The following is a 15,669-nucleotide window of genomic DNA, read 5'->3' as shown; positions in this document are numbered from 1 at the left end:
AAGTTGGCAGTGTTTTTAAATGGTTAGAGTCACTTATGTATGCAGTTATTCAACTTGTGTCATATTTTATGACAAAAGTCATGAAGTCTTGATAAAGACGGGGCTTTGGTCTACTGAAAAGAAAGGTGTTCCACTCTGAAGGACATTAAGAGGTGGAGCACACAGGTTAGCATAGGTGTCTTTTAATTTTGAGACTCAGACCAAAGATCATGGAATTAAGGATCCCCAGTTGTGGCGTTTGTAATGCATATTGTCCTAGATGTGCTGATTATAACCTCCTGTCACCATCTACTTGTCAGTCTTTCTTGATAAACTATCACAGATACAGTAGTTTTTTATACGCAGTCTTTTGACATAGCATGTGTTTTTCTAAACATTATGATCAAATTGGACTTGAGTGCCTCAAGAAGTTCACCCCAATGTTTGGTTATCTTCCTTAGTCTTACATGAGTTTTCTCTCTGTCATGCTGTGTCAGTTTTGATGAAGTGGTACAACTTGTCGTTCACAAAAGGCTTTTGGAAGCAGCAGGTGGCCAAACGTGAAAGAAGGAGGCTTCCTTCAAAGAGAACTGGTTCTTTATGGAGAAAGGCCCATAATTACAAAGGTTAATAGTTTTGGGAGCTGTCTTTGCCACAAAGTAGGCATAATTACAGGTAGCTCCTCCACCTCTTTGGCGATTTGCTGCAAGTACGGTCTGAATTTCCATTGCAAGAACTGCATTGTCTTTGGTCTCTTCCTGAGAGCGCTAAAAATGCTCTCTGCTGAGATCATGCTTTTACAGTAAAGGTATCCAAAGAGTTTTGTTCAGAACATGCTTTGTTACAGACGAAACAATAGTATGGCTTATTTGATGCTTGCAAAGGCTTGCGGGCATCATACCAGCAGTGTGTAAGCAGATGTGACATGTAACTTCATTTAAAGTCGTTACTCTCTAGATAGGCAAAAATGGAATTAATGTGGCAGTTCCTGGTGTGTGTCCTTGATAACTGGTGTTGGATTTGCAGTTTTCAATGAAGTTTACCCAGGTCTTACTCTTTTTCACCATTTTGCTTCATTGCTTCAGTAAGATAACTTCAAAATATACTTGTGTTGCTTTGCACCTTCTAAAATGTAAAGAAATATATTCACTTGGTCATAAGACAAAGGTAACAAAAATAACCCTTGCGGAACACAGATTTACTGTCCTTAGTATTTTTTGTGTTTTTAACAGCAGCTTCTTGCTGGGCATATGTTCTATGTCCAATCCTAGCTAAATTATTCAAAGAATGCATTGAGTGATCTGATTATTGTTTTTCTTGAAGTATCATTATATTTTCTGGTCTTCGTTTTGTATTTTCTCTGTCTAGAATGTCTGTTGTAAATGATGCAGAGATGTCCATACGTCTGTTTTGCTTTGTTTTTTGTGGGGTTTTTTAAGTCGTTCTTGGGAAAATATACCTTTCACGGAAGTAGTAACTACTTCTCCTGGTGTATTATGATTGCCTGTTTACCCATGTTGCTGTCCATTTGATTTCATAGTAGTTCAGAGAGTTTTTTTTCCTAGAAGAATATACAAATGCTTAAAACTATTTGGGAGCTCTGTTACAGAAAACCAAATAAGAAGGTGAAGACTCTGAAATGCTTGGGATGTGTGTGAGTAGAATCAAATTTCTTGATGAGAATGAGTGTCTTAAGTTTGCCAATCTGAAGGAAACAAGCTAGTTCTTGTTTCAAACGCCTGTGGGCTTTTCTAGGTGGAGCCTCCTGTCTGCTGCTTTTTGCTCATTTGTATGAACTGACATCAGCTAACTGACATCAGGTGCGACTCCTGGATGCCTTTGCATTCAAAGAAAATGACGACTTACAACTGTTTCCTTCACATGACATTTTGCAAAATCAGCAGTGGCAAAGCTTTTGCTGTAACAACTGCTTCAGATAAGTCTTCCCTCATGCAAGTAATTCTCTTGAGAGAATCAGCCTCTAGGTTTCAGTATTTTCTGTGCTTACATTTCTGGTGCTGTTGTTACAGGTGTTGCAGCATGTGACATATTTATACTACTCAGTAGTTCCTAGAGCATTAAAGATAGTGATTGAAGTTCCTAATTATCTAGAGGATATCTTTTTTATGAGAACATAAAACAGTAAGGACCCCTTACCTGTTCACTTTTTCAGAAGTTATCTTGGCCATTTCTCTCTCACTGGCTTTATGTTGAGACTGCTTTCCTTGGTACTGTCAGAAAAAAAAACAAACAAAACACTGTTGAGGCTTATCTTCATAATGGTGGCTTCACCCAGAATCTGAAAGAACTTTCCTTAGGTTGGTGTCTCCTCCTTTTCTACTTGTCTGCAGTCTGATTTGTTCTCTGGTTCCTTCAAACCTCCAAAAATCATTCATTTTTTTTCGAAGTACTGTGAGAATCTTCAGTCTGGGGATGGAAATGGGAAGTGCTCGGTGTGTCTACAAGTTTAAGGTTTAGCTACAGGGTAAAAGCCATGTTTGGGAGGTGCTCTTTTGGAAGGCATAAGAAGAATGACGGATGCAATTGAGCCTGTTTGTATGTTCTTTAAATCAGCATGTTTTGCCTCCACAGATGACGTCTAATGCTTCAGGATACTAAGCTTTTCTGTTTTCTGTTACACGAGTCAGAACTTAGGCAAGTTTAACAGCTTTTGAATTCCACTGTTAAGATGTCTCAGTAGCATAGCATATGCCTTTTTAGTATCAATATCACTCGTTACTGTCCTTCATATTTCTGTGTAGTTTTAGTATATCTTGTTTTTGGGATATAGTATAGCTAGATAACACTTATCAGTCCCGAACTGCTTGTCTTTCTTGAGCCTTATCAGTTATTTTCATCATACCAATATTAACTCAGTTTAATGCCCTCATCCTCCTACTTTGGCTACATACTAGAATCTCCAGGTTTTGTTGTAGGTTCCCGTGGCATCTGTTTATGGAAGGTGTAAACTTTTTAATGCAAATTGAACCTGTTTGCTATGTGTTTTCAGATAACACACATTACTTTCATAAATGGTTTCAAACAGCCTGAACTTAAAAAGATGGCCTTGCCATCCCTGTTGGTCGTTCTAATACCATCTTCTACTGTAGAGGATCAATACATGAGTTTTGCAGGATGCATTATGGTTCAGACAGGAGTGAGGAGGAAGTTCCATTTGAAGTTGATCCATAGCATATAAAAGGCAAAAGTTTTTGCTTCGTTGAAAGTAAATGACGTGTTGCATTCAAACTAGAAATTCTTCATTGCCTTAGCTGAAAGCTACAATTTTGTGAAGATGCAGCCTGCTTGAACATGAGTGGTCTTACAAGTTCCTTGAATTACAGAGCAATTTTCACATTTTGTCAGTGTTTTTTGAATGAAAGGGTATTTCCAATGGTGCTTTGTTTTTGTATAATTCCAGAAGTTAGCAGGTGCCTGCTGGTACTAAAACAACAGTTTAATGCTAAATGTCAATTATCTAGTCTTTCAAACTGCAAGTGCTGTGCTTAAAGAAAGGTGGAGGTGGGGAGGAAGGCATTAGATGTTTCACCAGCACATTTCTTAGAGCATGTTACAATTGTTTTGTAATGTAGCTATAACTAAACATACAATAACAAGGAGGTAGATATCTTTTCACCACTTCTATAGGGAATACTCACTGAATATCTCTGGTTTAACACTGTCTGAAATACTGCTTTTTACATATGGAAATTTCTCTCTTCTTAGCTTTGGACTGTAAGCAAAAGAAGTCAAGGTCAAGATCTGGAAGCAAGAAAAAAATGCTGCCATTACCTCATAGTGCTGATGAAGTTTACATACTCAGATGCAGGTACATAGGGTTATTTTAATTGAAAGACTGTGTTCTTACGAGCTTGCTTACTTTAGTTGTAGGAATATTTAAGATTACATTCTGTAAAGTTTGTGACACTGGATAAGATGAGGGGGAAAGCAGTTGGTTATTTTCATTAATTTGGAGAAGATAATTTGAATCAATCATACTTAGTTGTTAAATTGCCAGCTCCCATTTCTCCAGCTAAAATCTCATTGGCCATTTTGAGTAATACTCTGTTCTTCAAAAGAAGCCCTAAGAGGATCAGATTGTTACTCCTAGTATTACAAACACAGGAGCATAACTGGTATGAACTGCAGAGAATTGTGTTTATGGTTACTACTTAGTTACTGACATTTTCAACTAAATTTATATAGAGGCAGACTTGAAGAAAACTAGGGCTTTGTTTGCATAATGTTTGAGCAGTGCTAGATATATCTTGATGGAACAATTTTAATATTTGCATAGGTTTTGTGGTCTGGTCTTTCGAGGACCTTTGTCTGTGCAAGAAGACTGGATAAAGCACTTGCAGCGACACATTGTCAACGCAAATCTTCCACGGACTGGAGCTGGCATGGTTGAAGTCACATCGCTACTTAAAAAACCTGCTTCGATTACTGAAACTTCATTTTCTTTACTGATGGCAGAAGCAGCATCATAGAACAAGAACACATTTTCAATTTGAATTGGATGTAAATTTGAAATACTTTGTCATTTTTTTTAATAAATTGTTACACTAAATTATGTTTATAAATCCTAAAGGCAAAAATAGAGGAAGTGGATTACAATAACATCAAAATAAATTGAATACTTAACAGTTACAGTAAGTAGTCTTTATATTTTATATAGGGTGGAAGATGTGTTTTTAAGGTTTATTATGTTTTTGTCAGTTACTGTGTTCACTATCAATACAAGACCATTACATGTATGGCAGCCATTTTTAAATCGTTGCACATGGGTACTAAAGGACAGATTTTAATAAAACAAAGAAACCATGTTCTCTGCAGTGTTACCCAAATCAAGGCTCTGTTTATTCCAAAAAAAAAAAAAAAAAAATTACATAGTAAAATAAGATATTATATTTTGTTTGTATGTATGTAGTGTTTTGTATAATATCAAGAACTGCTAATAACAATTTACTCAACTTTAGGGCATTAAATACCATGTTACTTCATAGTTCAAGAGACTGTTTCATTCAAATAGGGCAATTAGTACTCTTCTATCTAGGTGTGTAAGTGTTTTTTTTAAATCACATGAGGCTTTTTGTACTAAAAAGTGGAGGGAAACTTGTCTAAACAAATTTCTAAGATAAATATGTACATAATACTGGAAATTTGTGGTAAGGAAATATTCTTTACTTCAGTTGCATTTCTCACTGACAATAAAGTGGTGCATCCATGCTACCTCCTACTTGTCAACAAAGATGGTATTTACCCTTATGTTTTTGTATCATAGTAGATTCAATCCAACTTTCTTTATTACAAAGCATCTTTTTGTTAACAAGTTTGTTCTTTATGACGATTTACTTAAAGTCTGACTTGCTTACAGAAGTTTGCCTCTCTACTATTTTATTTAACACTGTAGAAATGTACTAATAAGCATTGCTCACTACACGGTTAGAGTAGACTTTTCATTTATAATTCTGTTTAAAAGGTTGATCATTTTAGAAAATTTGAACACAGGTTGAAATGTTTCTACATATGAAGAGAATGTTTACAACTTAAATTTTAGAGCTTGTTTTGGATGTGATTATATGTATGAAAACTGTAACACTATGCTCATGCTAAGGACCTACTTACAGAATTACTGAAATAAATGTGCTGTGAGGATGGAAATATGGTGCAGGTGTCTTGGTCATGCTGAATTGTGTTTGTTCATTCAAACTGTCTTTGAAACATGATTTTTGTTTAAATCATAAGTCAGATTCCTCTACAAATCAATTTTGTATGCAAATAACATTTCATTTTACTCATGTAGGGTAACAAATACTGTAGTTAAGCCAAGGATATGCATTGATATTTTCCTTATATGTAAATAAAGTTAAAAGCAGTTAAAGCAAGAGGAGTATTTTGGTAGAGTATATACATACCTCACTGCCAGTGAAATTGCTTTCCTATGGTATATCTCCTTACCAGAAAAATCTCTAAATAAAAAAGGTTTAAAGAAAATCTAAATGTCTATAATGTGAAGCATTTATTTACATTGTGTGAATTAAGTTTGTGAAATGGATTTGTCTTGCTTGAAATTAAAATATTCTCATTATCTTAAGTAAAAATAAGTTTACTTGCAATAAAATGACTTGTTCAGACACGTTACATTTGGTTGGTGGAAAATGTGAATGATGTTGATCTGCCTCTACGTGTGCAGTTAACACACAGGGTTTGTTAACGTTCTGATAAAACAGATGAACCAAAAACAAGCAGTTGTGGGGGATGGAGTGCTGAGACAAGGCCACCCTCTGTCTGGCAGGGTTATCATTTGGTTAATGCTGTCGGGTGTGTTGCTGTACACGTTCCTACTGGTAACATAAACTTCATTGTCCAAATGTATTCCTACTGTTTTGTTTTGTTTTTTAACCTGGAAAACACCCATCAGTCCATCTAAAGGCCAGAAATAAAAATTGCTTCAGAGATCTTAGGAAAGATAAACAGAGTGTTGAAGTGTATTGCAGACATATTATGTGTATACAGACTGACTAAAAGATTCTGAATTTGTATATAATTGTGGGATTTTTTTTATATGATGTGAAAATTAAGTATTTACAGCAACATGTTGGAACGGAGGGAAGCGATCAGATCATCTTGAATGTTTGTAATGCTTTAATTGAGTGGTTGTTTACTCATGTCACCAAAAAGGGTGCCTTAGAGCACCAGATTCTGTTGCTGTTTAACATGAAAAGTTCAATTAAGTGCAAATTATATTTATCTAGAATCTTTATAAGGGAAAGCCATACGTGCAGAATTTAGCATTTGGAGAAAAAAGAAAAAAGAAAAAAAAAACCCTGTCTAGATTTATAATAGTAAATCTAGTTAAATTTATTTAGTTCCTTCAGCCGCAGTAGTGAACACCAAAAATATAAGGCTGTGTCTGAAGTTGAGAAAGCTCTAGTCCTGGCTGGTTTCCAAAATGACGTTCTCTGGTTAGGAGCAGCTGCTTTCATTGGCAGGCTTTGGGTGTGTGTTGGAGCTGCCTGAGTGCTTAGCTGTGTGGGTTTTGTCGATGTTCCTGCCCTGCTTACATCACATCCTTGCTATAATATGGTTTTGAAATATAACCTGGAAGTTCTCTGATTAGTGGATTCATTGCATATGAAGCTGATGGACTGAATGAACAAAAAGTGCACAAGCTTTCTTTAGCTTATAGGTCTCAGATGGGGCTGTTTGGTTTCTGTTGCTTGGAATTAAACATCTTTTGTCAGTACTGACTGGGAGATAGAAGCTCACCTTTCCAGAGTTACACAGGTTCTAATAGAATAGGTGGAGTTCATTAAATCAGTCACTTTATTGTACAGATCTCGTGTTTTGAGATCTGTGTGGCACACTTAGACCTTGGCATCAGTGAGGGAGTCTCACTGTCTTGGGTGTACTGCTAGGTTAGAGAAGCTCTATAGCAGTCTGCTGAAGAGCAGGACGTCTGGAATTGCACGTATAAGCGCAGGTGTGACTTGGCTCACCTTGGTTGTATTGCTTCAGGCTAAAGACTGCAGTTGTTTAGTCATACTTGGTAGTGGTCAGTTGGCTTTGGTTCCTCATTGCAGTCTTCAGGAGTTGTACTCCTCTTCCAGCACCTACCCTACCTTCTGGTAAAGCTCCTGTAAGTAGCAGCTTCTGGAAAATTATGAAAAGTGTCAGAATACTCAAGTCAGGAAACCAGAGGTCCAGCTCCACGCTTTGTAAGATGGTTGCCTGTGTATTCAGTCCCAGAGCTTTTCCAAGTCATCCTTAAAAATAATAATAGAATAAGCTCTATTTGCATTCCGTGACAGAGATTTCTGCAAGACTTTGGAAATGTGCTTTTCAGGTGCATGTGGTAACCACTGCCAAGTGGTGGTGTGGTCAGGCTGTACGTGTGGAAAACATCCCTGGGCACTTAACTCCTTTTGGCCACGTGCTGCTTCGCATGGATCGTGCGGCCTGTGCTATTAGATGGTTGGCACCCATGCGCCAAGGCAGCCCAGCCCTGCGTGCTGGTGGAACTTCTGCTGGCTCAGGGTCACCTTGCCCTGGCAGTGGTGTCAGGGCTGGACTGAGGCTTCTTGATGCGAGGAAAAGCGTATTGAGACAGTAGCTACCAGGGAAGGGAAGAGGGAGCATGAAAGGTGCCAAAGAGAGAGGGATTTTAACAATTGGCATTCTAGTCCTGAGCCAGATGTTTTATGTTTGGAGTCCTACATTTTCAGCCATGCTCAGGAAAATCAAGGTGTGAGGTAAGTGCTTCACAGGAAGAACATGGATTGTGAATTGGGCTCAGAGGTGTGCATGCACATGAGGCTTGGGAAGGCCAGCTATACAGGGCTGTTGCTACAGAGCTGTTGTGAAACAAATGCTTTCTCTGAGCTCATCCCACATTATCCTACAAGTCAGTAATACTTTAAAGGGGCTATTCATTAATTCAATCTTTGACCTGATCTGGAAAATCTACAGGGAAAAAAACGGCTGCAAGTATGTGGAAAAAAATGACAGTAAATAACAAGTACTTATTTTTTAATAAATTGTAATGTCTGTGAAAGGAGCCTCCTCACTTTAGTACTACAGTTGACAGACTTTTCCAAGTTTTTACCACAGTAGTTAGTGGCCTGGATGCTTAACCACTAGTTTCCTATTCCAAAAATCAGTTCACGTAGTCCTGATTCCATTTAGAGAAAAAAAAAAAAAAAAAAAAAAGGAAGAAAAAAAAAAGGCATCTATTTAGAACAGTACTTATTAAAAAGGTCGACTGCATCGTGAGTTCAGGTATTTCAATCTGCGTGCTTTGTAGGTGCTGTTGCCTGATGACGTGGGTAGCAATTTCAATGTAATGGAAACGTTTTGGCCAGAGCGCCAGGTCTGTAATCTCTTGCAATAAAATGTTCCTTTCTAACACTGCAGGCTTCTTGGTGTTCTTCCCCTTGCCCTGAGGTGAGCATGCACAGCATACTTCTGCTAAGCCACCCTAACCTGGGTCTGCTTCCCTGAGCAGCTGAGTAGCGAGGCAAGGAGGTCGTCTGCTGGCTGTAGCCTGAAATGCCTACAGGTGAGGCAGGAGCTGGTGTTTGTGTATTGGTCTTGGATGCCAGGAACAAGGGTTGGTGGTGGAGGGAGCATCACCAGAGCTGGGTGCCAAGAATAAATCTGAATCTAATACAAATAATGGGTGCTGTCACCTGTGGATAACCCTCCCTAGTTGTTCTGTGAAGTCCAGGTAAGCACTGCTGATTGTCCTAACACCAGCTGGCCTGCCTCTCTGAAAGGGCTGCTCGTGTCCAACTCTGAAGAGGTGGGGCTTACACGTTAAGTAATGACAATAATACCTTTCATGTCAGAGACCAACACCATGAAACCCATGATTTTCCTCATGCCTGTTTCTCCATATCAATAGTCTGCTACTTAAAGTCTGTTGAGTGCTCCCAACCTCTGTGCACTTAAACATCTGATGTACTCTTACGTTGGAGCAGCTGTGAATCACATCTGTAGTTCCCTGAGGTCACCCACCAGACCCTTCATGTTACCTTCATTCCTACTTTGTTTTCCTAGATTTTTGTTTATGTCCTTGCTTTCATTTTCCTTTCTTTGTTTCTTGTTTTCAGGACTTTACCACAGGCCACCGCTGTTGAAGTTTTTTGGGGCAAGCCGTACATTGGTGTGAACACACACACAGTGCTGCTCAGCATTCTCATGTGTCTAATGGTCCACTTTCTGATGGGAGGTGTAGATAGAGCCAAGGGGAAATTGGACATTTAAAAGTGACTAGAAGTGATATTATGCACAGCAGAAACCCAAACTTGTGAAGTTCGGACCTGCTGAAGGCCCTGAAGGTCTCTAATGTTTGGTATTGCACGCTCAGCGCCATGTTTCTGTTTTGCCTGCATACAGGTGAGATGTTGCCTTTTTGGTTTTTAACTCCTGGCAGCCTTTCCAAAGACAATTTTGAGAATATGGAACATTTGCTTGAATGATTTTTGTGAACAAGCAACTGGTTAGCTTCTGTCAGCAAAGGGAAATGGATATTTGCTAAAGGCTGGCAAAGACATTGGAGATCTTTATTTTACTGATAAATGATGAGTATGGTAGATAAGAATTTCTTAGGAAATTAAGCTGTGATTTCAGTTGTATGTGTGCAAGCATCTCAGCAGTACGTGATCAGCAGCACCCCGTGTGCACACAGTGTTAGCTGCAGGCAAGCAGCAATCTGAGGCTTCTGTAATCTGCATGATGGCATAGCTGGTGTGTAATTTAACAAATGATGGGGAGAAGAGGGGGAAGACTTGGTTTTCCATTGCCCCTCTTGTGTTTGTATTGAACAATTATTAGTAATTACTACAGTATTTGCTTATCTAGTTATCTCCCAGATGTCAGACACTGTCAGTACCCAAGCAGGCTGTTTCCCTCAGCGTGTGATGTACAACTGCTGCCCTGGTCTCAGAATGCTGAGGCACTGGCACAGGTAGCTCCAACATGTGGTGGGTGTACCATCTCTGGAGACACTCAAGGTCTGGTTGGATGGGGTTCTGAGCACCTCATCAAGTGTAGGGGATTTGGACCAGATGGCCGTTAAGAGTCCCTTCCAACTCAGACGATTCTATGATTGAAATCCCCGTACATTTGAAGTAGAGCTGGTTCTGGAGCTAGGAAGCAGAGCACCAAAGCTGGGGCCGAGGGGCAGAGGCTGAGTGCTGGAACCAGGCAGAGCTGGGCCCTGCTCCTTCCCTTTAAGTTCTCATTGGAGTCCCCACAACCTCTCCTGGTTGTGACTGGCAAGAGGAGACCACGCCTGCTGCCACAAACACTGCTCAGAAATGGCTGCCACAGTGTAGTGACGTGTGCCTCCCTTGGGCTGAGCTGCTGGGGAGTTGCTGCTGGAGAGTAAGAAGCGTGAGGTGCAGGGCTTTTGATGAACAGACACAGCTGACACCTGGCATCTTCTGGAAAGATATGTTGGTACTTCAGGACTGTATGTTGTGTAAACAAATAGTATGAGCAATTAACTGCACCTGGGGAAGGCTGAGCAGTGCGTCTGCAGCCGGGTAAATGAGAGGAGACCTGAGGAACTTGTTGTCTCTCACAAGATAAATAAATGAATGAATGAATAGCAGTGTATGCTATAGACTGGGAAATGAAAGCCAGAAAGGTGGTGCTGCAGTCAGCCATGTGCTGCACCCAGCGGTTTCCTCCAGATAGAGCCATGTCAGGCTGGGCAGTGCAGACACAGGCTCTGTCCGCCGGGCACGAAGCAACAACTTCACAGAAAAGAAAGAGCAGGAATTGACCAGTAAGGCATCTGCTGTGCTCTGCAAGAAACCTTACAGAGGAATTTATGGAGCAGATGGGCATGGAGTGCTCACAGCCTTCTGTGCCTGGGCCTTTTTCTAAACAGATACCAGCGAACGCATCGTAGGAATCCCTCACTGAGACTCTTGGGTGATGTAAGAACATCAGAGAGGCCTGCTAGAGGGAGTTCTGGAGCCCGCAATGAAATCGTCACAGATATCAGCAAAACACAACAAAAGGCTTGTCCCTGCTACCGAGGTAGCATTTGTTCACCTTATTCACATTATAAGAGACCAGGATGAGATGTCATTAGAGCACCTGGTGCTCTGAGAAAGGCTGAATTAAGAATGCCCCATGTGGGGTTAGAATTAGGGAGTTCTTAAGAGGGATTTTCACTGGCCCGTAGAAGCACTAACACCTTATGCTTCCCTGCAGCTGCAGTTTCAGCTCTAACTCCAGTGACTCTGGGGTTTTTAAGTCCTTTGGATACTGGGCTGCACATTTGAAGTCCCTTCCTGGTAATGCAAATAAATAAAAATAACCAGAGTGGGATTCAGACTGAGCAGTGGCGAAGCAGCAGCACGAACAATGCGGCAGACTGGTTGGCAGTTCTGGAGAGACATGGTAGCTGTCATGGGATTGTCATCAGCTGGTCCTGCGTCATGATTTAACTCCTGTGTGAGGACAGGTTCAGAAGATTTACTGCATTTACAGCATTTGAGACTATTAGCTGTCAAGAGGAAGATGCCCTAAATTACACAGTGTGCAGAGCATGGGAGCATGGTAGGAGAACGATGTTACTGGCATATGAGAATAAAAAGGCCCGAAGCCCTGCTTTGTTATTCTGTAAATACGCTGTGCCAGAGGCCCTTGCAGAGCAGTGGAAGCACAGGGGTTTAATGCTCCTCACAGAGCAGTGCTCCTCGCGCTCGGGCGGGCGAGGACTCTTCACAGCAATGGCTTTGCTCAGGGAGTCCCCCGAGGGTCTGCAAGAGTGATCAGATGCTGAGAGATGATAGAGCTCTGCTCAGCCATCAGAGTTTGCCCATAAGCAGTGCCAGACAGTGTACTTACCTTCTAGGGAAAAAAATACAATAATTGGATAAACTAGAACGTTCTTTTTTTATAGAAGTGCATAGTAGGAAATAATGTTAAATATTAGTGATTAAAACGATGAAGATAACTTAGAAATTAACAAAAAACGGTACTATTGAAATGTCAGATTTTCCAAATACAAAAAAAAAAAAAAAAAAAAAAAGGATCTTCGTTGCTCTCGTTTCTGACATGAAAGCAGTGTGAGAGCTGCTGTGCAGAGCTCTGGTTGGGCAGTCAGCTCTGCACTCACTGCTGGGCAGCTCCGTGCTGGGCTGAAGCCCGCTGCTCCTGAGCTGCTTGTGCTTAGAAGGGACCGAGAGGGTAACAGAAAGGAGTAACTGCATATTAAGGAACTGCTCTTAGCATCTGAGTCTCCTAATACCACCAAAAATATACGACAGGCAAAAGCAGATTGGGGGAATAATTGAGATTGTAGTAAAGTGTGGTTTAGGAAGGTGGGAAGAGATTTAGGTTTAGAGAAATATAGCATTTATCTGAGCCAAAGGACTGATTTACCTCCATTGCTCGTTTACTGAGGAAAAGACCCCACGCTGTGATATGTGCCCAGGAAGGAGGGCTCCATCTGTGCCTTAGGGGATCGGTGGGCACGTTTGGAACCACCTGGACCATGTGGAGGAGGATGCACTGTGAGCTCTGCCATGTGCCCAGGCACCGGGTGCCTGCTGGGGAGCAGAGCCACCGGGAGACTGAGGGAAGCTACCCCAGCTCTGTGCCAGCAGCTGCAGGGCTGCGTGCCCCCGGGCAGCGAGGGGCTGAGTGCAGATTTCCCATGTCCCGGGTCAGTGCCCTAATTGCTGGGTTAGCAGACAAAAGAGGAATGACAGCAGCTGTGGTGAATCCAACCTCTTGTTCCCTTGGTGGGTTTTTTGTTTATTTCTTTTGATAATATATATATATTTTTTTCTGTTGCAAGTGCCCCAAATGCAGTGTTTTGGCTGAAACAAAGCACCTTCTTCAATGCAAAACGTACACAGGTTTTTTTGTTCTATCAAAGAAAACCAGGAAGTGTTATTTCACTGTTTCATTTAGTGGATCTGAATGTGCTTTTGTGTTTTTTTTTGTTATTTGTTTGTTTGTTTGTTTCATTCAGTTGCTCTACGGAGAATCAATTATTTGCACAAACGTAATTGTAAATGTTAGTAACCACCATTTGGGCTTTCCCAGAGGATGGCCTGGGTCTCTGGGCAGTGCCCTCCTTCCTTTTATACCCTTTTCTGAACCTGGGTCAGCTGATCCCATAGCAAATACCTTTGTAGTGTGGTAAATAACCACCCAGGGAGCACCGGGCTTTTGTACAAGACTTCCAGTGGCCCTTGTTGGCAAGTGCTTGCAGGGGAACTGTGTTCACGTGCTTCCTTTGTGGCTGGACGAGGCAGCAGCCTGGCTCAGTGGGTGAGGAAGGGTGCTGGGGCCGGGTGTGGGCTGTGAGGAGCTGGATGCTGTGCAGCAAAGCTGAGAAGGGGCTTGGGGCAGTGCCTGGCTCTGTGGTGTGCAGGGCTGTGATTTATGGGTATGGCTCACTGCTGGCTGGGCTCAGCTCGCTGCAGCCAGCACAGCTGGCGGGAGCAAATGTACATGGTTATTCTAATATTCTCCTCTCTGTGCCACTGTGGATTCCAATATGTCTGTTAATTTCATCTTATAGATGGCATAAATGTGCTTGGAACATTACAGCGGGGAAAATATGACAACAGAATGCTATAGAGCATAATCCCTGCCTCAGGAGCTCGCTGTCCAAGGGCCTGAGCGCCTTCTTTGTGCCGAGGAAGGACGCAGTGTGTAGGTGTTAGCTCCGCTCCGCTTGACACGGGATTTGGAGTCCAGTGAGTGGGCAGGAGGGGGGCTGAGAACCCCTGCGGCTCTGCAGATGAGCAGTCTGGTTCTGAGCATCCCCCCGAGCTCGTGGTGCTGGGAGCCTGGGCTGCGTGGTGCCAAGCGTGCAGGAAAGTAACGTATGTGGGAACCAAACACAGCTGCAGTCATGTTTGGGCAATGCACTTCCCCTGCTACGTGCATGCAGTACATTGCAGAGACGTGGGCCACGTGTGTGCCTGAGGTGGGCAGAGCCATGGCATGAGGGTGTGGGAGAAGCACGGAGCAGGCAGTCACAGGTGCTGAAAATTCATTGAGGATAGAGCTGGTGTTTTTTAATAAAATTGACTCCTTGTTCACCACTAAAATAAATACTTCCCCAAGGTCACTTGAGCTTTTTGCCAGGATCACAAAGCTGTTCCAGTCTTCACCAGGGTTGGAGCTTGAGTTAAATGTGTGCTGGCATCTGACAGGGCTGTCTCAGCTCCCTCCTCCTGCCCAGACAGCAGTCCTCCCTGGTCTGGGAGGAGCTGAGCTCAGAAGGCTCTGAGCCCCAAGAGGAGCTGTGGGGCCTGATGCAATGTCCCCAGTACGTTCTGGTGTCACCCCGGTGTCCATCCCTGCCTGCAGGCCCACAGGCCCTGGGCCAAGTGTGTCCCAGTAGCTTCCTGCTACAGCAGTGCATGGAGCTCATTGGCCCCAGATGGGATGGTATGTGTGGGAAGGGTGGCATTGCTTCCCTTTGTGGTTCTAGGGACCAAAAGCAATGCAGAACACAGGCTTCTATGATGGAACAGACAGCCAGGGGCCCAGTACTCCTGGATTGCGGTTTCTTGGCAATGGCGCAGGCACTAAGTGCTCATTAGGGGGTCCCTTATTAGGCACCAGTTGCTGCTTATTAAGGGGAATCTGGGAAAGGCCACCTCGGTGTTTGCTTGGAGATGTTTTATTTGCAAGCCCATTGCCAGGACAGGCAAAGTGCCTTTGATACTTTGTCTCAACTGGAGTCTAAGACAGTTGATGACATTATACCAGGCACTTACTGTAGATCCACCGAGCCCAGGGAAATCAATAGTTTTCCATTATCGGGTCCAGCTGGGTCACCGGTCTGTCAATGAGCTGTTACGGGCGCTGTACAGGGATGAACCTGACCAGTCAATTGCTGCTGACAGAAGGAAGGCATGCTGACAGCCAGGAGAACAAGCCACCATGCAGCTCTGCGCCTCGGCCCGCCAGCCAGGGGGCTCGGGGGGGCACCGCCAGGTGGGGGCACATGCATGGGGAGGGGCTCGTCTGCTGTGTGCCAGGCCCAAAGGGATGTGCGAGGGGAGGCAGCTGCCATGCCGGACAGAGCAGGCTTGGCCTGTGGGGGGCAAGGCCAGGGGATGGTGGGCTCACAGCCCCCACCCATGGGTGTACTCAAAGCCTGTGGGCCTTGATTCCTCATCGGGCTGTGGTTTAACGCTG

The 15,669-nt window shown here is 42.7% G+C and overlaps 1 protein-coding gene across 7 annotated transcripts in view; it reads left to right on the top strand.

Moving 5' to 3' along the window:
- ZNF644 (zinc finger protein 644) overlaps positions 1 to 8,847 on the top strand; it is a 74,066-nt gene extending 65,219 nt beyond the window's left edge. For 6 of the 7 annotated variants that reach the window (XM_048944618.1, XM_048944619.1, XM_048944615.1 and 3 more), the window contains 2 exons: positions 3,706 to 3,808; positions 4,277 to 8,846. In XM_048944618.1, coding sequence (XP_048800575.1) covers positions 3,706 to 3,808; positions 4,277 to 4,469 — 296 coding nt within the window. In that variant the 3' untranslated portion in view covers positions 4,470 to 8,846. Of the gene's footprint in view, positions 1 to 3,705; positions 3,809 to 4,276 lie in introns of all 7 variants that reach the window. The other variant, XM_048944622.1, reaches the window with a different exon arrangement.
- Positions 8,848 to 15,669: the final 6,822 nt, after the last annotated feature.

Source organism: Lagopus muta, chromosome 5 (genome assembly GCF_023343835.1).
Source record: "Lagopus muta isolate bLagMut1 chromosome 5, bLagMut1 primary, whole genome shotgun sequence".
NCBI lineage: Eukaryota > Metazoa > Chordata > Aves > Galliformes > Phasianidae > Lagopus > Lagopus muta.
Note: the sequence above shows the minus strand (reverse complement) of the source record. Positions and strands in the feature narration are given on the sequence as shown.